A 20,351-nucleotide genomic window follows, 5' to 3' on the forward strand; every position below is an offset into this window, starting at 1 on the left:
AAACAAATACTGGCCATGAATTGAGGCTGGTGAAAGATATACAGATGATAGAGAAAGATGATCCTCTTTACTTCTGAATGTGTCTGATTTTTTTTCAATAATAAAAAGCTTTTTAAAATGTGCTGGCCTGGGGGATCCCTGGGTGGCTCAGCGGTTTAGTGCCTGCCTTTGGCCCAAGGCGTGATCCTGGAGACCTGGGATCGAGTCCCACATTGGGCTCCCTGCATGGAGCCTGCTTCTCCCTCTGCCTGGGTCTCTGCCTTTCTCTCTCTCTCTCATGAATAAACAAAATCTTAAAAAAAAATGTGCTGGCCTGGATTATAGCAGTAAAGATGGAGAGAAAGTATTCAAATTTGAGATATATTTTAGAAGTAGAACTAATAGGGCAGCCTGGGTGGCTCAACAGTTTAGCGCCGCCTTCAATCCAGGGCATGATCCTCGAGACCCAGAATCGAGTCCCACGTCGGGCTCCCTGCGTGGAGCCTGTTTCTCCCTCTGCTTGTGTCTCTGCCTCTCTCTCTCTGTGTGTCTCTATGAATAAATAAATAAAATCTTAAAAAAAAAAAAAAGAAGTAGAACTAATAGGAACAACTGGTAGATTACATATGGAGGTTGAGGGCAAGGCAGAAATCAAGAAAAACACATAGGTTTCTGGCTGGACAAAATGAGTAGGCCTCCTGAGATAGAAAAGATTCATTGGGGGGGGGAGGAGTAGTGGGGAGCAGGCAGCGAATTAAAGATTTTGTTTTAAACAGATTAAATCTGACAGTCCTATGAGAAATCTAAATGGGGATTATCAAAGAGAGCTAGTCTAGTAGGGAACTGTTATTTGTATGACCTACAGAGAGCTTGGAGAGAAAGCAAATCATCTTGCTGAAACTCCAGATAGCAAAAGAAATTCTTGCAAGCATTTATTTACCCCTTACAATGATTATGCATAAAGGGACTATATATATAGTCTGTATCTATATAATCCACATCTATATAACCCAAATATAGATTCCTAAAAAAGCCAGGAGGGTCTCTCCAAAAATGTAGTGGTTTGCAACTAAAGGTGTGCACAAAATAATTAACAGAGCTTAAAAAAATACACATGTCCAAGCCCTACTCCAAACGTACAGATTCTAAAACTCCAGGGGTGGGGTGGGGCAAAGGCATCTACATTCTTTGAAAATACCTGAGGTGACACTAATGGGCACACCTGAATAAGAACCACTATGCTACCAGTCCAAGGAAGTCCTAAGGAAAAATATTTGTGCAACAAATATAAACTTATGAGGCTCAGGAAAGAAGTTATTGGGAAAGTGTAAGGTCCATATAGTAAAGAAACAGGGTGCCTGGGTGGCTCAGTCAGTTAAGCATCTGCCTTCAGCTCAGGTCATGATCCCAGGGTCCTGGGACCAAGCCCCACATCAGGCTCCCTGCTCAGCAGTTAAGTATGCTTCTCCCTCCTCCCACTCGTGCTCTCTCTCTCTCACTCACTCTCTCTCAAATAAATTCAAATCCTTAAAAAAAGATTAAAAAAAAAGAAAGAAACAGCCCCTCTTGGGACAAGTCAACCCACAAGAAAAATAATTATGTTTATATGATTCAAAGAGGGAAAAAAAACAGCTACACCTAAGAAAGCTCAACTTGATCTTTGAATGTCAAAAGCTACCTTCAGATGATACCAAAAGGGCCACAGAATTCACCACAGAATTTTAGGAAGCTATCATAGTGAAACTTATTTAATTCAGGAGTCCAATCTGATGCTTGATAGATCCCAGAAAAACTGCCTTCTCTGAAAAGTCCCTTCTGAAAACAGCTCCAGTGTTCAGCAAGAAGAGCAAGTGTCAGGAGCATATAGCTGTGAACTCCTCCAAGGCAGCCTATCTGATACTCCCTTCTGTGTGATGGAAATGATCTCTATCTGTACTGCCCATGACTGTAACCATTAGCCACAAGTAGCTAGTGAGCGCCTGAAACGTGGCTATTCCTAGGAATTGAAATTTTAGTTGGATTTAATTTTACTTAATTTGAAGTTAAATCGCCACAACTAATTAGAGTCTACTACAGTGGACAGCACAACTTCTCAGGTCACTGTCTCCTTTTTACCTTGTCAGGAAGTCACATCAAAGTTTAAAACTATGACAAAGAAGAGCCTTAAGAGCTTGAGACATAGCATATAAAATGCCATCTCAGTCACAAAGTCTCCCTCCATAAATACATGAGGCAGGGCCAATGACCATGTTCAACTGTTAAGCACCAGATCTTTACAGTTTCAAGGCACAAAAATGTCCAATCAAAAGAGAAATCTAGGGCAGCCTGGGTGGTTCAGCAGTTTAGCGCCACCTTCAGCCCAGGGTGTGATCCTGGAGTCCCAGATCGAGTGCTGCCATCAGGCTCCCTGCATGGAGTCTGCTTCTCCCTCTGCCTGTGTCTCTGCCTCTGTGTGTGTGTGTGTGTGTCTCATGAATAAATAAATAAAATCTTTAAAAAAAAAAAAAGAGAGAGAGAGAAATCTAAAAAATTAAATAAAGGACCAAATGTGTACAATACACAGTTATTAATCTGACTTCCCTAATGTTTAAAAATGCCTAATAACACGTTCCATTAAATAATATTGCAAGAAAAATTTTTAGTTTACATTTTGACTTAAAACTTGAAACGTTTATATCCAGAACTATCACCCTGCTCAGAAAAACATAGAAGATGTGTTCTCTTACTTCTTCCCATCACATATATACCTTCCAAAGAATTTCAAAGAAATTTCCCTCTCTGCATTCCTAAAGATCTCTAGTGATCTCTAGAGAACTTATAAAGCACGTACACGTGTGTTATTTCACTGCCTTCTCAAATTTACCACATGCAGCCAAGACAGGCATTAGTGTCTTCTCCACTACAGACGAGGAAGTAAGGCTCAGTCAAGTCAAATGGATATGTCAGATCTCAAAGAGCACTTGTTTTCCTCCCAGTCCCATGACATCATACACACCACCTTGTGAGCAATCAGTGACAAGGTGAAGCCATTCCTCACCCAAGTGGCATTTCCACAGAGAAGGTACAACCTATACAAGTGAAGAGGAATTCTAAAGTGGAAACTTCTTAAGCAGTGGGTTTGAGAAAGAGAAATAATATAATTACCAGAATAGTTAATGTCTGAAGTTGTAAATCATTATAGTACCAGAACTCTATTTTATGCTTTGCTTCCAAATATATGTGCTGCCTCAAATAATTCCTCCTGAAATCAGTGTGTGTGTATAAATAAAGATCTATAGGTAAAGTAAATGTGGTAAAATGTTAACTAGTGTATTTAAGTGAAGGGTTTACAGGTATTCATTGTACTATTTCTTGCAACTTTTCTCTAAGTTTGAAATTTTTCATTATACAAAGTTCAGAAGGAAAAAAAAAATACCTGCTGTCTTTGTCCGTTCTTTCATTTATGAGAGGAATCCATCGACTTGTTACCTAAAAAGAAAATTAGTAAGAGCTAAGCCACAATGAGGATCTTCTCTGAAAAATACTCTGCCCTGGGACCGCTAAAATTCTAAACTGAGGATCAATTTTAAAAGTGCCCCCATTGAAATTTAACTAAATATAGTAAAAAAAAGTCACACGTCCATACCTTATCAATAGAATGTTTGTTGTTAACTGCATAAACTATGCAGATGACATTAGCCTACAAGAAAAAAATAAGAAATTAATGTTTTTGGGTTTTTTTTTAAGATTTTATTTTTTTACTCATGAGAAACAGAGACAATGAGGTAGAGACACAGACAGAGGGAGAACCAAGCTCCATGCAGGAAGCCCAACATGGGACTCGATCCCGGGTCTCCAGGATCATGCCCTGGGTTGAAGATGGCGCTAAACCGCTGAGCCACCCGGGCTGCCCTAATGGTATTTTTAAACAAAATAAATGTAAACATTAGCATTTAATTGCCAACTAGTTAATATATTTGGGCCAAAGAAAGAATAAAATTTGAAACCTAAAAAAACCCCCAAACTTTGCATGCCTCAAAGAGGAAAAAGTTCCTAAGGACTTATTGCAGAAATACATACTCAAAGTCAGCAGTAACAACAAAGAATTGAAAAGACCTAAGTCAGAGAATGAAAAAGGTAGTCTCACAAAATCATCACAATTTTCCCACAAAAAAAACCCAACAGCTATTTTCTTTAACTCACCTGTGATATCTCTTGATGAAGCTGTTCATCACTCTGTTCTGCTTCTACAAATGACAAAGTCAAAAAAAGTCCATTATTTTAAAAATTTTCATAAAAACTAATGGCCAAGCTAACTTCTACATGGCATACATCCAACATCCCTCATCTCTTATGTCATTTATATAGTGTAGTGCCAGATGAGGTGGCAAAGACAAGGGCAAGCCAGCAAAAAGAAAGAGCTGGACTATGATAAGGAAGCTGACTGGCCCTGGAAGACAAGGATAACTCAGGCACAGAAGAGCAGAAGGCATTGTGTGATAAATCTAGGCCAGCATCTGATCCAAAATTGAGAAGGGTCAGGCCAAAGGGATCAGAAACCCAAGCTAGAGGACTAGGTGCTGCAGTCAGAAGCCCAGACAAAGAGTCCATACACACAGGGTCAGAAGGCCAGGTGAGAATCTGGACAATACAAGCTAAGAGCTTGTATCTTGAGAGAGCAAGCCCCAGAAGCAAAACCAAAGCATGATAGTGAAGAGTCAAGAATTCCCTTGCTAGCGCTTATCTCTGGCTGGAATGGGTCTCAAATGGTAGATGTGCATATAACCCTACAGTGCAGGAGATATGCATGATCACAGCTATGATGAAAAAGCATACAAATGAATAGTCTTGATTTTGGCTCAGGTCATGATCTCAGGGTCAGGAGATCAAGCCCTGCATCGGGCTCTGCACTCAGTGGAGAGTCTGCTTGAGATTCTCTCCCTTTCCCTCTGCCTCTCCAGCTTGTGCTTGCACTCTCTCTAATCAATCAATCAATCAATCTTTAAAAAAAAGAAAAAAGCATACAAATGAAGAGGAAAGCAATAACTGACATTAATTTGGATTACCTTATGTTAAATATTTTCCCCAAAAAATGCCTGTTATTTCTGACATACAAACTAATACCATAAATGAATGCAACAGAATTTTAATTTATGCTAAATAACTGGCCATATCTTAAATATCTTTTCATATGTTGAGTAATCAATGGGTTATGGCTCCAATTCCAATGCTGAAAAAGAATAATTCTGTAAATGAAGCAGGTTATAAGGCTAACTGCAGCAGAGAGCATCCAACCCCCTCAGCTTTGGGTATAGTGCAATCTAGTAGCCAGACATGCAAGCCACGTATGTCATTTTTAATGTTCTATTAGTCACATTAAAAAAAAAAAACTAACAGGATGGGGTGCCTGGGTGGCTCAAGCATCTGACTCTTGATTTCGGCTCAGGTCATGATCTCAGGGTTGTGAGACTGAGCCCCATGTTGGGTTCCACCTGGGCATAGAGCCTGCTTAAGACCATCTCTCCACCTCTCCCTCTGCCCCTCCTCCTTTAAAAAATTAAAAAGGAACAGGTAAAAGTACATTTTTATTTTACCTAAGATATCAAAAATATTAAAATTTCAACATATACTCAATGAAAGAATTATTGAGATTTACATTCTTTTTCTCATACCAAGTCTTCTAATTCCACCTGCATTTTATACTTACAGCACATTTCAATTTAGACTAGCACATTTCAATTTAGCCTAGTTTTAAGCATTTTAAGCATTCAATAGTCATAATGTATTGGACTGGGCAGTCCTACAGTCCTAGGTAGGAATTTCACTTTTAGAACATGTGGAATACCAACTTAGGAAAACAAAGTATTACCAATATAGTTATACCTTTCTTACAGATTTTATTTTCTAAAGCAGTTGTAAATGCACAGCAAAACTGAGTAGAAAGTACAGAGATTTCCCATATAATTCCTGCCCCACATAGCCTCCTGCATTATGAACATCCCTCATCAGAGTGGAATATCTGTTACAACTGACTCCCAACATGAGGCTCGAACTCACAACCCCAAGATCAAGAGTTGCATGATCCAGCCAGACATTCCTTTAAAAAAAAAAAAAAAAAAAGAAGTCCCAGAACAAAGCAAAATACTTTAATGATTAAAAAGTCAGTACTAGTGGGTAGAAAAATTTTAAATTATTAAAAGCAATACAAATGTGCTTCTGTTACCATATAATGTAAGCAAGCTTACAACTGTTTTAACTATTATTTGGGTAGGAGACAAAGGCTGATAAATTAAAAAACAAATTTAGAACTCAACAAATTCTGAAATTCAGAACTCTTTCTGCATCATCAGAGCATTCCTGAATGCCTGGTAACAAAATTAATCCAAAACTTATCTCTGCAAATATGCCAAGTCAAGGAGGGTAATGATTTATCTACTACTTGTCTTTTTTTTTTTTTTTAAGATTTTATTTATTTATTCATGAGAGACATACAGAGAGAGAGAGAGAGAGAGAGAGAGGCAGAGACACAGGCAGAGGGAGAAGCAGGCTCCATGCAGGGAGCCTGACGTGGGACTCAATCCCGGGACTCCAGGATCACACCCTGGGCTGCAGGCAGCACTAAACCGCTATGCCACCAGGGCTGCCCTACTAGTTTTTTATCATCTCTCTTTCCTTTTCAGTATTATGGAACCCAACTTAGCAAATATGGGACTGAGAACTGCAAGATGGAGGCTTTATAGGGGGTATCGGGTAGGGGTTGGCAGGGAGATATAAATGAAACAAGAATAGTAAATGATTATTTACTGCCAAAGAAAAAAACACCTATCCTAGAATATTTTTTAAAGCTCAGTATATATACCTTTCTTGAGGACTATTAAATTAATCCTACAGCTTCACCCACAAGAGAATATTCATTACCTGAGTAATCTACGATGTGTGTTGGAACTCTCTCAGGGGTGACATCAGCTGGAATGGTAATTTCTTCTGCCCGGGGAGGAACCTTCATTTGCAAACAAATATAGAAAAAAAAAAAAAAAAAAACCTTTGGATATTATGAATCAAACTTGTTAACAGATCATGTAAATTTGTCTATATATTAGCCCCTTCCACCCATACCTGTCCTTACAAGATTTATTACACTTTTGCCAATGCTTATTTTTGTGCTTGAACCCATGAGCCTGAGATCAAGACCTGAGCTGAGCTCAAGAGTTGAAAGCTCAACCGACTGAACCACGCAGGTGTCCCAATAAACACTTCTTTTAAAAAAGCATGCACAAAAAAATAAATAAATAAAATAAAAAATAAAAAATAAAAAAAATTAAAAAATTAAAAAGCATGCATATTTCTACCTGCGTGGGCATAGGATATATTAAGAATACTTCAGATCTAACACAGCCTACCATAATATTTAAATTAATTGGTATTTCAAATATTTGATTTTTGAACTGCTGTTTTCATTCTATTTTGTTGAATGCTAAAGATATTCTACAAATGACAAATGAAGTTAATCCAAAGCAATCTTCAAATAAAACAATAAATTATCAAAATTATTATCTTCTAGAAGATAACTGATTGGCTACATAAGCCTTGCTTAATGACTGCATTTTCTAGAAAGACTATATGATTTTTTTTAACCAATTAAAAACCTCTTATCCACACCCAAGAAGTCTATGCTAAAATGACAAATCTAAACTCAAACTATCACAGAAAACTTTTAAGTATTATACTCCAAGTGATCACATGATGATACACTTCATTTCCCAAATTAAGTAATTACTTATTTAAGAGGAAAAAAAAAGCAAAAGAAACAATGAATGGTTCATGTGGCACTTGTAATTGTTGAAAACACTACCATATAATATATCAAATTCCTGTCTGCACAATGAAATTATACAGATACTCTAACTAAACAAGAGTAAAGACAGGGGAAATGCAAACTGTGAGGCTATAATACCAGTTTTATGAATAGGATAAAGAGAAACAACGTTCATCCCATTTGCACCCATCCTATTCCCCAAACAAAATTCTAACTTTACATAGGGCCTTAGCCAATGCTCCCTCATTTTGAACACAAATAGATTGCCAGTAATCATAAAACCACCTTGCTTTTGGTGTTACTCTACTATTATGAAGCTTATCTCATTTGAGACACATTATAATCATTTGAGGTAGACAGAGGTGGGGTGAATTAGTTTCTTCATTTATAAAATGTAAAATGACTGTAAAATGATGCAAAAATTAAAGGTTCTCAAATATGTGAGTTAAAATCCTAGAGGTTCTGATGTCTCAAAGACTGGGGAGTGTCAGATGGAAGGCAGGTGGGCAGCCAGCCAAATATTTCATCTTTATTTCAACTAAAGGAATATTCACCTGTTTTATATTTTGGGCTTATGAATAACATATTATTTTTAAGAAAGGATTAATAGCTTACATGATCTCTAATATCCCTTCCAGCTCCCATTTTACAAATGAGATAACTAAGGCACAGAGATGACAAATGTCCTAGCTAAGATCAAAAGGAGGAAGAGCAAACAATTAGGTAAACTCAGATCTAGTTTGATTCTAGCTCCTGCAGTACATTGCAGGGATGTTTTGTATAAACTAGTATGAGCCCTTTTAAAGTCACAACTGTCAGAAAGGAAACACATGCCAATTAAAAAAAAAAAAAAAAAGCAGAATTTATTTCACTTTAGGCTCATTTTTGATAAATTTAAAAGACTTTAGATACAGAAAAGAAATAAAAATATTTACCTCTTCTGGGAATTCTTCACTGACCAGAGACATAATCAGTGATGTCTTCCCAACTCTAGCTGTGAAAACAAACATCATTATTTTAATAATAAAATGTTTGGGTACTACATAAGCTCAAATTCAGCAACAACACAGCAGAGTCTGTCACCCATTAGCCACAATCAGAGGCATCCAAATCACCAAGTTTTAGCACAATGCTTAAAGTATATCCTTTTCTGCTTAAAGCTCCTTGTTGAAAACAAAAAAAAATTACCAAAATAAATAAAAGTAAAAATCTTCCCCCAAATTCCTCTTTACCAGTTTAATACATGTAGTCACCCAGATTTTTTTTACTTATATTAACATATTATAATAATTCACCACATAGTTCAATAATAGAATCCTGGTATTCATATTACTTTACAATCTTCCATTATCATTTAATTATGTCCTTGGGCAGTATTCCATGTCTGTATGTAAAAATCTCCTGGGAAGGGTAAAGGGACAGTTATTATGTAATGGACACAAACCTTTTATTGGGGATGATGAAAGAGTTTTAGATAGAAAAAGTGCTGTTGATTACACAACACTGTGAATGTATTTAATGTCCCTTAACCATACATACTCTTAAAAATGATTAAAATGTCAAATCGTATGTCTTATATATTTTATCACAATTTAAAAAATAGCAAAGAGAAATCCATTTCTTTTTTAAATGACTGAAAGAAAGCAGTGACTAAAAACACAAGTCAGTCTCTGGAAAAACAACAAATGGCTGGAAAAAAGAGTACTGGTCAAAACAACTTAGAGGGTATGCTGCAAACAAGTAGAATGCCACTAGTAAAAGGACAGAGTGGATGGTTTGACAGGTATCTCCTGGTTCCAGTTTTTTTTAAAGATTTTATTTAATTATTCATGAAAGACACAGAGGCAGAGACATAGACTGAGGGAGAAGCAGGCTTCCTGCAGGACTCGATCTTGGGACCCTGAGATCATGACCTGATTCTGGCTCCAGTTTCTGGGGATCTTTTCAGCTTACTTTTCAAGTAGCTGACTATAAGATAACATTTCCCTGAATTCTGACCATGTCAGTGAATCAGAGCCCATCATCACAGAACTGCTGGACTCTGGTTATCAATGTCAGCTTATCCAGCAAAAATTTTCAGATGGAGAACCTGGGATCCAGAAACAGTGATTTTCTCAAGATCTCACTAAAGATTAGCTGCAGATTTAAGATGAAAACCCATCTTCTAAGCCAGTGTTCTCTTTCTTATGACACACTTTAAGAAAATATTGTTAAAACAATAATACAGAGAGGGAATGATGGCCCCTATGGTCAGCAAACACTACATACACAAATTCTATATAAATTAATTGAAATATTCAATGATTCACTAGTGACTAATCCAGGAGCTCTGGGTCCAGTTTTTTGTTTTTGTTTTTTAACTCACTGTGAGAAAGTATCAGACTTACAGAAAAATTGCAAAACTAGTACAAAGGAGTCATGTCTATTCTTTAACCAAAATCCTCAAATGTTAACATTATACCATATTTGCATTATCATTCCTTTCCTCTCCCTCCCCCGACTCCATGTATTTTTAAACCACTTAAGAGTAACTTATAGACCTGATGCCCCTTTACCCTTAAGCGCCTTGTATGTATTTCCTAAAAACAAGATCATTCTCTTCTATAACCATGGTGTAGTGTCAAGATCAGGAAATTAACACAATGCTATTATCTACTGTTGACCTGACTTCACATCTCATCATTTGTCCCATTACCATCTTTCATAGAAAAGAAAAATCTTTCTCGCCAGGATCAAATATTGCATTTGGTCATCACATCTCTTTAGTCTCTAGTCTGGAAGAATTCCTTAGTGGTTTTTATCTTTCATAGCTTCAACATTTTTGAAAAAAAATACAAGTCATTTAATTTGTAGACTCTCTCTCAATTGGGTTTGTATGATATCACCTCATGATTAATTTCAGGTTTTGCACTCTGAGAGGAATGCCCCAGAAATGATACTGTATCCCTCAGTGTATCACAACTGAAGGGAGATGATGTCAATTTGTCCCATTATTGGTGAAGTTAACTATCATCAGCTGGAAGGTGGTATCTGCAAGTTATTCTCTTTCCCTTTGTAATTGGTAAGTATCTTGTGAGAAAGTAAGTTCAGACCATGCAAACACTCTGTTTCTCACCAAACCTTTGCCTCCCGGTTTTCGCAGTCATTCATGATTTGTCTTGTGTTGCTATAGTTGGCTGCTAGATGGTGATGATGATATTTCTATTTCTATCACTCCTTCTACATTACTTTGCATTCTACTTTAAGGAAAAACTCATTTCTGATTCATATCAACATGATCTCACGGATTCCTACATTATTCTACATGTTAAACCCATTATTATCATTACTTGGAAGCTCAAATTGTTCCATTTTACTTGAAAAATGACATTTATGTAGGTAAAAATCAGCATTACTTATATGATCCCATTTTATAAATACATATGTATTCAACTGCGAAAAAAAAAACCCCAGAAGGATCTATACACCAACAGCAGTCATCTCTGAAGCAAATGTAACTGTAACTTTATTTATGCTTTTGTACTTTTGCACATTTCCCCAATTTTCTACAACAAATATATACAATTTTTGCTACTGGAAAATGTTAACAAGCATTTTTTTAAAGATTTTATTTATTCATCATAGACCTAGAGAGAGAGAGAGGCAGAGACACAGGCAGAGGGAGAAGCAGGCTCCATGCTGGGAGCCCAACGTGGCACTCGATCCTGGGTCTCCAGGATTGTGCCCTGGGCCAAAGGCAGGTGCTAAACTGCTGAGCCACCCAGGGATCCCAACAAGTATTATTTTAAAAGTCACGTTTTGGTAGTAAAAATTGGTATATTCTAAATTTACAGATGGCAAGGGTATCTGGGTAGCTCAGCTGGATAAGTGTCCAACTCTTGATCTCAGTTCAGGTCTTAATTTCACAGTGGTAAGTTCAAGGCCCACACTGGGTTCCACAATGGGCATGGAGCTTACTTAAAAAAAAAAATTTTTTTACAGGTGACAACTAAAATTTACCTAAAGGTTGACATGTTAAATGCATTCTTTCATCCTTTCAACAAATATTTCTTGAGCACTTCTATATACCAGGCACTATTCCATGTGCTGATCAAGGCACTTGGTCTTCCCTATTTTTACATTCAGAGAGATTATATTCCAACAGATTTATGAGGTTTTCACCAATAAAGAACACTCTACACATCAGGACAAAAAGGAAAAATTCAAAAACTGGCCATCCTTGATTTACCCTTTCTCTGTAAATGACCATTCAAGCTCTGCCAAATTTTCCTTTGAAAAAAATTTTTTTAAAGATTTTATTTACTTATTCATGAGAGACACAAAAAGAGAGAGAGGCAGAGACATAGTCAGAGGGAGAAGCAGGCCCCATGCAGGGAGCCCAATGTGGGATTCGATCCCCAGACCGTGGGATCATGTCCTGATCCGGGGGCAGACACTCAATCACCGAGCCACCCAGGTGTCCCTTCCTTTGAAATTTTTAATATTCATTCCTTCCTTTATGTTCCCACCTTTCTGTAATTATGGTACTTTTTTAAAAAGATTTTATTTATTGATTTGAAATACAGAGAGAGACTCCCCCAGAGTACAAGCAAGGGTAGCAGCAGAGAGAGAAAGAGAGAGAGAGAGAGAGAGAGAGAGGCAGACTCCCTGCTGAGCAGGGAGTCAGATGCAGGGCTGGATCCCAGGACCTGAGCCAAAGACAGACGCTAAACTGACTGAGCCACCCAGGCACTCCTGTAATTACTTTTACTGAAACACTTCCCACTCCCAACTTTCTACCCCCTCCTCTAATCTCTCCTCTTATTAAAATCCATCAGCAATACAAATGTCAACCCATCTCTCTAAGACATCTTTTCATTTTCTAACTCATCTGATCAAAAGCCTTGACTCTCAATTACCTACCACATCAAGGTGAAACATTCTGCTGGCCTTTGAAAACCATGCATAATTTGACCCCACCTCATCTACCTAATCTCATTTCCCACTACACCCACATACACAATTTGCTCAAATAAGGCAGTTCTGCTCTGTGTAAGCACAAACAAGTTATGATGAATTTTGCCTCCTCACATAGTTTTCTTCACCTGAAACATCATTCATTCTCTCTCCTCTGCTTTTTCAAATGTTAACCATCTCTCAAGGACAGCTCAAAATCTACCTCATCCCTATAGATAGCCCAGGGCTACTGCAGCTCCCTCCCTTCCTTCTTTGAACTACTCTGTGCCACATAACTTACATCAAACTATTATGAATATAAGGTGCATACTTAACATGTATGCGTCTACATTAACATAATAATCAAATATTTAATAAACTGAATCTTCTAATTTTATGAGTGGGAAAAAGACCTCTAGTACATCAGACAGACTGAACTGCTTTCACCTTTCCCATGCACACACACTGCCACTTAGGAAATTAAGTTCCACCTCATAGAGTTTCTGGAACTATCCCATTCAAAGCTTTTCTTAACGGCATCTGAAAAGCTGTGAACAGTAGGTAACTTCTAAGGGGGAAAATAAATCCTAAAATTACTCGTTCAATTTGTCTTTAATAGAAAATAATTAATGCTGGAATTTCCAATAATATTAAAGGAGGGTGTGATATAATAAAGAATCCATCTGGTCTTCATCCCCACCCAGTTCCTAGCACAGAGTTTAAAAATCCCTTGGAATTAGAGTGCATGAGTGGCTCAGTTGGGCAAGTTTCTGCCTTCAGCTTAGATCATGTCCTAGGATGGAGCCCTGCATCAGGCCCCCTGCTCAGTAGGGAGCCTGCTTCTCCCTCTCCTTCAGCCTTTGCTTGTGAGCACTCTCTCTCAAATGAATAAAATCTTTAAAAAAAAAAAAAATCCCTCAGAAGTTCTGTATGATTAGGAGTGTCTTTTGTTATAGTCTCTTTCAATCATACTTGAGTTTATCCTAATGAGATGACCTATTAGGGAGAAGGGAGGGCCTAGATAGCTTCAGGATGGGGACTGGTTGCTAGAAAAACTAACCATGTATTGGCAGATTGGAATTTTCAGCCCCCACCTCAAAACCTAGTGGCTGGCAGGCAGAAGGCCACAGCAAGCACACAGATTGAGTTCAATCATATGGTTAATGATTTAATCAATCGGGCCTACATAATGAAGCTCCACAGCAAAACTCTGGACATCAAAACTCAGGGGAGCTTCCTGGCTGATGAACATAATGATGAACCAGGAATGTGGCACTCCTGACTCCAAGGCTCAGGACCCTTCAAGACTTTGCCCTAAGTACCTCTTAATCTGGTTGTTCATTTGTGTATCCGTAAGTATAGCATTTTCCTGAGTTCTGTGAATTGTTCTAGCAAATTATCAAACCTAAGGGGGTGGTGGGAAGCCCCAAACTTGTAGTTAGCCAGGAGGAAGTATGGATAGTCTGGGACCCCATTTGCAGTTGGTGTGTAAAGTAAGGGCAATCTTGTTGGGGACCTTGCACTTTAACTTGAAGGATCTGATGCTAACTCAGGGTTGTTAGTGTCAAAACTGAACTGAACTGTAGAACACCCAGTGTCAGAAAACTGTCAGAATGAAGAGGGCACAACAGTTTTGTATTTATAAAAAGTAGTGATGGGGTGCCTGGGTGGCTTGGTCGGTTAAGGTGTCTGTCTATGGCTCAGGTCATCTGGAATGGAGCCCTGCGTTGGGCTCCCTGCTCAGCAGGGAGCCTGCTTTTCCCTCTCCACAGCTTGTGCTCTCTCTCACTATCTCTCTCTCAAATAAATAAACAAAATCTTAAAAAAAAAAAAAAAGTAATGATGGCTCAAAAAACTGAGAAACATTGTAACTGACCTTCTATCCAAGAGTATAAGTTCCATTGTGGCATATTTGCCCATGCCTAGACCAACATAGAGAAAACACTAGAAGAGCACACAGAGAGTATTAACGTATGCTTTTACATGACTCATCTTTCTTGTGTAGACTCCTACTATTAATTCATTTGCTAAGTATTTACCTGATTGTCTTCCAAGCACAAAGTTTTATCTTACATACTCTGTGGGGATACTATGGAAAATGTATTAAACAAAATAGATAAAATTGCTACAAAAGAAGTATGGCTTAAGTGCTATGCTCAATCACTCTTGCAAAAAAGGGAAAGGGGGCAAGGAAGGATGGGAAAAGAAGGGGACATTTACTTTTCCCAGAAGTCTCTAAACATAGCAGAAAATTGAAAAGTTCATAAAAGCAGCTTATAGTTTGGTTTCAAGGAAGAAAAACTGAATAATCAGTTAAGACAAGAAAACTCTTAAGAGTACTGTGCAGGGATCCCTGGGTGGCGCAGTGGTGTAGCACCTGCCTTTGGCCGAGGGCGCGATCCTGGAGACCCCTGATCGAATCCCATGTCGGGCTCCTGGTGCATGGAGCCTGCTTCTCCCTCTGCCTATGTCTCTGCCTCTCTCTCTCTCTCTCTCTGTGACTATCATAAATAAATTAAAAAAAAAAAGAGTACTGTGCATATGTAACACCTAGGGAAACATGTAGCATACTACCAATGGTCTCCTAAAGGACTTCCTACCCCTCCTCGATGAAAACTTTACTTTTCCTGCCAGCTACTGATTGTCTCTGGAAACACTAAGGAATAAGAATTTCATTATCACCCACAGGAAATTCCATAAGGGCAGAGAATGTGTCTTTCTTGCTCACTATTGAATTCCTAGCAAATACTAGTTTTAGAAATATTGAGTTCCTAGCAAATACTCTTGGTAAATGCAGCTTATGGTTTAGTGGTTAAGAGTATACATTTGAAATTTAGGAAAGTGGTTGGTTACTTTTGAGGGAAAAAAAAGGAAGTGATTACCATTCAACTGATAGTAATGTTTTATTAACCTAGGTGATGGGTATTTGTTATATTATTCTTTATAGCTTTGATATAAATATTTCCCAAAAAGCGAGGGGCATAATACAGGCTTTGGAATAAGCCAAGACTAAGATTGGACTGAAATCTTTTTTTTTTTATTTTATTTTTTTTTAGATTTTATTTGTTTATTCATGAGAGACAGAGAAAGAAAGAGAGAGAAGCAGAGACATAGGCAGAGGGAGAAGCAGGCTCCATGCAGGGAGCCCGATGTGGGACTCCATCCCAGGGCTCCAGGATCATGCCCTGGGCTGAAGGCAGACACTCAACCACTGAGCCACCCAGGGATCCCTGAACTGAAATCTTAATCCCAGTGCTTACTAGCTGTGTTTCCTCAGGCAAGTCATGAAGCCTCAGTTTATTCATCTACAGAATGCTGAACAGCTGCAGCTAAATTAAATCAGTAAGAGGATTAATTAAGATGGCAGATACATAATGCCTAGCACAATACCTGGCAAACAATAAGTACACGTATGGTAGTTGTCGTAATGATGATGCTCACAGTTTAAATTAAAGGAGTTGAGGGATCCCTGGGTGGCGCAGCGGTTTGGCGCCTGCCTTTGGCCCAGGGCGCGATCCTGGAGACCTGGGATCGAATCCCACGTCGGGCTCCCGGTGCATGGAGCCTGCTTCTCCCTCCACCTGTGTCTCTGCCTCTCTCTCTCTCTTTTTCTGTGTGTGACTATCATAAATAAATAAAAATTTAAAAAATAAAGGAGTTGATTGAGGGCAGCCCTGATGGCACAGCGGTTTAGCGCTGCCTGCAGCCCACGGAGACCCTGGATGGAGTCCCACATCAGACTCTCTGCGTGGAGCCTGCTTCTCTCTCTGCCTCTCTGTGTGTGTGTGTCTATGAATAAATAAATAAAATCTTAAAAAAAAAATAAAGGAGTTGATTGAGCACTAAAATGGGCCAGAAAATTTGGATTTGGGAATCAGCTTTCTAATTAGCAGTATAATCTTGAGTTGTCACTGACTCCCTGGGCCTCAATTTTCTCATCAGTTAAAAAAAAAAAAAAAAAAAGGGCTAGATGTTATCAATGCTTATACTCTCTGATTAAAGCACACTATCATGTAGTACACCTAAAAGATTGGCCTGTAACAGATGAAAAGGTGCATATTACATGTAATGTACAGTAACGTCCCTTACAGCACCCTAGCAATGGTAGACAGATCCCCAAACTGGATGTGTTAACTATTTTAACACATGTTAAAATGTGTATGGGAAAGTGACTTGTCAGGAACATTCATCTATCTATAAGAACAAAATGGGTCTCACCATGGCAATATGGGGTCCAGAAATTTCTAGAACTTGTGGGCTTATAGTGAGCATTTCATAACTTTTTTCCTTAAATAATTCCTTCCATCATGGCCTTATTTAAGGTCCCAGAAATCCCAAAGGTAGCTAGCTCAAGGTAGTATTCATATCGAAATTCACAGCAGTCCACTCTAATTCCACCTGATTACGCAAAATGGAGGCAAAATAGTTATTTTAAAATAAATTAAGCCACTGCTCTCTTAGTTCAGCATCAGAAAACCTAGAACTTGGACCTCCTGCCCATTTTTTACTCTTGGCAACTGAGGCTGCAGCAGATCAAGAAAAATGCATTTGGGAAAGAGCCCAAATAAAGTTCCTTGCAAAGAGTGGTATCTGATTAAAGACAACACAAAGCAGAGCTACCTGTGGGTCACCTGACAGGAGGATGCCTCTGCTGTGAAGTCCAACCAAGTCCACTAGGACTTGTATAGGCTTTTCCTACACATTATTGTATTTTAAGATTTTTATTATTTATTTGTTCATGAGAGACACACACACACAGAGAGGCAGAGACACAGGCAGAAGGAGAAGCAGGCTCCATGCAGGGAGCCTGACATGGGACTCGATCCCGGGTCTCCAGGATCACACCCTGGGCCAAAGGCAGGCACTAAACCGCTGAGCCATCTGGGCTGCCCTATACATTATTTTAGTAAGCAGTAAAACCCCCAGGTGCTTGGGTGGCTCAGTGGTTAAGCGTTTGCCTTCAGCTCAGGGTGTGATTCTGGAATCCTGAAATCCTGGGATAGTGTCCCACACTGGGCTCCCTGCATGGAGCCTGCTTCTCCCTCTTCCTGTGTCTCTGCCTCTCTCTCTCTCTCTCTCTCTGCGTCTCTCATGAATAAATAAATAAAATCTTTTTAAAAAAAAAAAGAAGTACAAAAGTCAACTCTAAAAAAAAAAAAAATTAAATAAGACTCCCAGGTGCTTAAAACAACAAACCTTTGAGAAGATCCAAAGCTTGTACAAGTCCTGTGACCTTTGAACTTCTGGGTCTTTCTCACCCAACTAGACATGTCTTTTTTCCCCTAGTGTCTCCAAAATTCCACAACTACCACCAGCAGATATGTTCCCAGAAACTGTTTCACTTCTGCAGAATTCTCCTGGATGTCTTACACATCTCTACATTCTTATCCTTGACCAACTATGTTAAGAATGGGAAAAATGAATCAGATGTTCAATAACTCAAATGCTCCTGGTACCCAAAAGGAAAACAAGTCTCACTCTTGCTTGGTCCTGGAGAAATTTGCCTGCCTTAATACCCTTAAGACCTTGATTTCTCTCATAACCCCTTTTTAGGATTACCTTTTTAAAATTTTTCTTGAATCCCACCACTCCAAAGCCCTCACCAGTTTCAGAAGAAACCTACCTTTTAGTTCACACCTTGAAACATACAAAAATGATCAAAATTAAGTCAAACACCAACATTAAAAGACTTATTAGTTTCGAGCAGCCTGGGTGGCTCAGCAGGTTAGCGCCGCCTTCAGCCCAGGGCATGATCCTGGAGACCTGGGATTGAGTCCCGCATTGGGCTCCCTGCATGGAGCCTGCTTCTCCCTCTGCCTGTGTCTCTCATGAATAAATAAATAAAATCTTGAAAGAAAAGAAAAGAAGAAAAGAAAAGAAAAGAAAAGAGAGAAAGAAAGAAGAAAAAAAGAAAGAAAGAAAGAAAGAAAGAAAGTAAGTTAGTTAAGACTTACTGCTCCTTAATCACAACCACTCAGGCCTTCAACAGGTAGGTGTTCCATGTTACCACTAAAGTCCCCTCCCTCACCATAACCCTTAAACGTCATCCATTCTTCCTTATCTCTCTGCTTAAAACTCATGGGGAAAAAAAAAAAAAAACCTCATGAGAACACCCCTTTACTGGCCATTGTCCCTTTCTGCTTTTTCCATGGACCCATGGACCCTCTACTACGTTCCCAGTGATATTTTCCGAAGGGAAAGACCAACATTCTGAGGAAATCCAGATTTCTTCACAACTCAGCTCAACATGGCAGTTCTGGCCACCGCTGCAGCAGCAGGCTCCTGTCAAAGCACAAACTTGCCACCAAGTCTATTCCAACAGGGCAGGCCTCGGTGACCCAGAAGGAAACTCCTTAGCAGGAGAAAGGGCACTGAAAGCACCACAACAATTTAAGAGTTTTACTTATGCTTGATCATACAAGACAGAAAGACAGTGATACCAAAAAGTGGGAAGCATTCAATTTAAATTATATATATATGGATACTATCACTTACAGTGTGGCACTTCTATTTATTTATTCACTCATATTCTGCCTCAGCTGTTATAGAAGCTGAGGTGGCTTAGTACTCACTGCAATAAAAACAATTCCATCTAGTTTTTGAAGTAATCAGTATAGTAGGCTTTTTAAAAATCAAAGAAAATGAACCTCTTCCGTGCAAAATTTCAAGAGTGATTTTGTCTTTTTTTTTTTAAAGATTTTATTTATTTACTCATGAGAGAGAGAGAGAAGCAGGCTCCATGCAGGGAGCCCCACGTGGGACTCGATCCCGGGACTCCAGGATCACACCCTAGGCTGAAGGCGGACACTTAACCGCTGAGCCACCCAGGCGTTCCTGATTTTGTCTTTTAAAAAGTTCAGGGTGCCTTGGTGGCTCAGTCAGTTAAGCATTTGCCTTTGGCTCAGGTCATGATCCGGGGAGAGCCCCACATCACCCCAAGAAAAGCTCCCACTCGATGGGGAGTCTGCTTCTGCCTCTCCTTCTGTTCCTCCCCCTACCCAGTCTACTGGTGCTCTCTCTCAAATAAGTGGATAAAGTCTTAAAAAAAAAGGTTCAAAATCAGACCAAGAGAGACAGATTATACAGATTATTATTGGGAAAGAATGAGTACATTTTCATTGGTATCATTTTGGGTTTCCTTTTGGAAGAATAGTAAGATGATAGTTACTTTAATAAAAGATTAGACAAAGGGGATTTAGTTAAGAAATGCTTCAGTGAATCTAAACTAGAGCTTTTGCTTCCCTTAAGGCCTACTCACCTAACCCTGAGTGAGACTATCAAAATAGGGAAGCAGCAGGTTTAAAATTACAATAGGTCACTAATTTTAGCCTTTTAATTGAGAAATGAGTATCTTAAAAACAAAACATTTTAAAATATTAAATTTAAAAACTATTTAAATAAGCCTACAATCCAAAAGGCCCCTCGACAATGGCAGGCAGGAATATATTTTTAACTGCTCCAAAAAATAATTTCCATAAAGGAACAAACTTCTCTAATTATTGTACCAATTAAATTTTATATTTAATACAAAATACAATATATAATATTACATAATTCTATAACAAATAAGTATAAATGAATTTAATAAAATAGAATATGTAAAAATACAATTAAGTACTTAAAAATAAAATACATAAAAAAT

General features: G+C 38.5%; 1 protein-coding gene across 12 annotated transcripts in view; it reads right to left on the reverse strand.

Moving 5' to 3' along the window:
* RHOT1 (ras homolog family member T1) overlaps nucleotides 1-20,351 on the reverse strand; it is a 63,665-nt gene that overhangs the window by 36,674 nt on the left and 6,640 nt on the right. For 11 of the 12 annotated variants that reach the window (XR_005364686.1, XR_005364687.1, XR_005364688.1 and 8 more), the window contains exons 2-6: nucleotides 8,710-8,768; nucleotides 6,877-6,958; nucleotides 4,162-4,205; nucleotides 3,605-3,658; nucleotides 3,395-3,447 (exon numbers count right to left, since the gene is read on the reverse strand). Coding sequence is in view for 9 of the 12 variants with exons in the window: in XM_038548155.1 (XP_038404083.1) it covers nucleotides 3,395-3,447; nucleotides 3,605-3,658; nucleotides 4,162-4,205; nucleotides 6,877-6,958; nucleotides 8,710-8,768 (292 nt within the window). In the remaining 3 variants the exon portion in view is untranslated. The remainder of the gene's footprint in view (nucleotides 1-3,394; nucleotides 3,448-3,604; nucleotides 3,659-4,161; nucleotides 4,206-6,876; nucleotides 6,959-8,709; nucleotides 8,769-20,351) is intronic. The other variant, XM_038548157.1, reaches the window with a different exon arrangement.

This window comes from Canis lupus, chromosome 9 (assembly GCF_011100685.1).
Source record: "Canis lupus familiaris isolate Mischka breed German Shepherd chromosome 9, alternate assembly UU_Cfam_GSD_1.0, whole genome shotgun sequence".
NCBI lineage: Eukaryota > Metazoa > Chordata > Mammalia > Carnivora > Canidae > Canis > Canis lupus.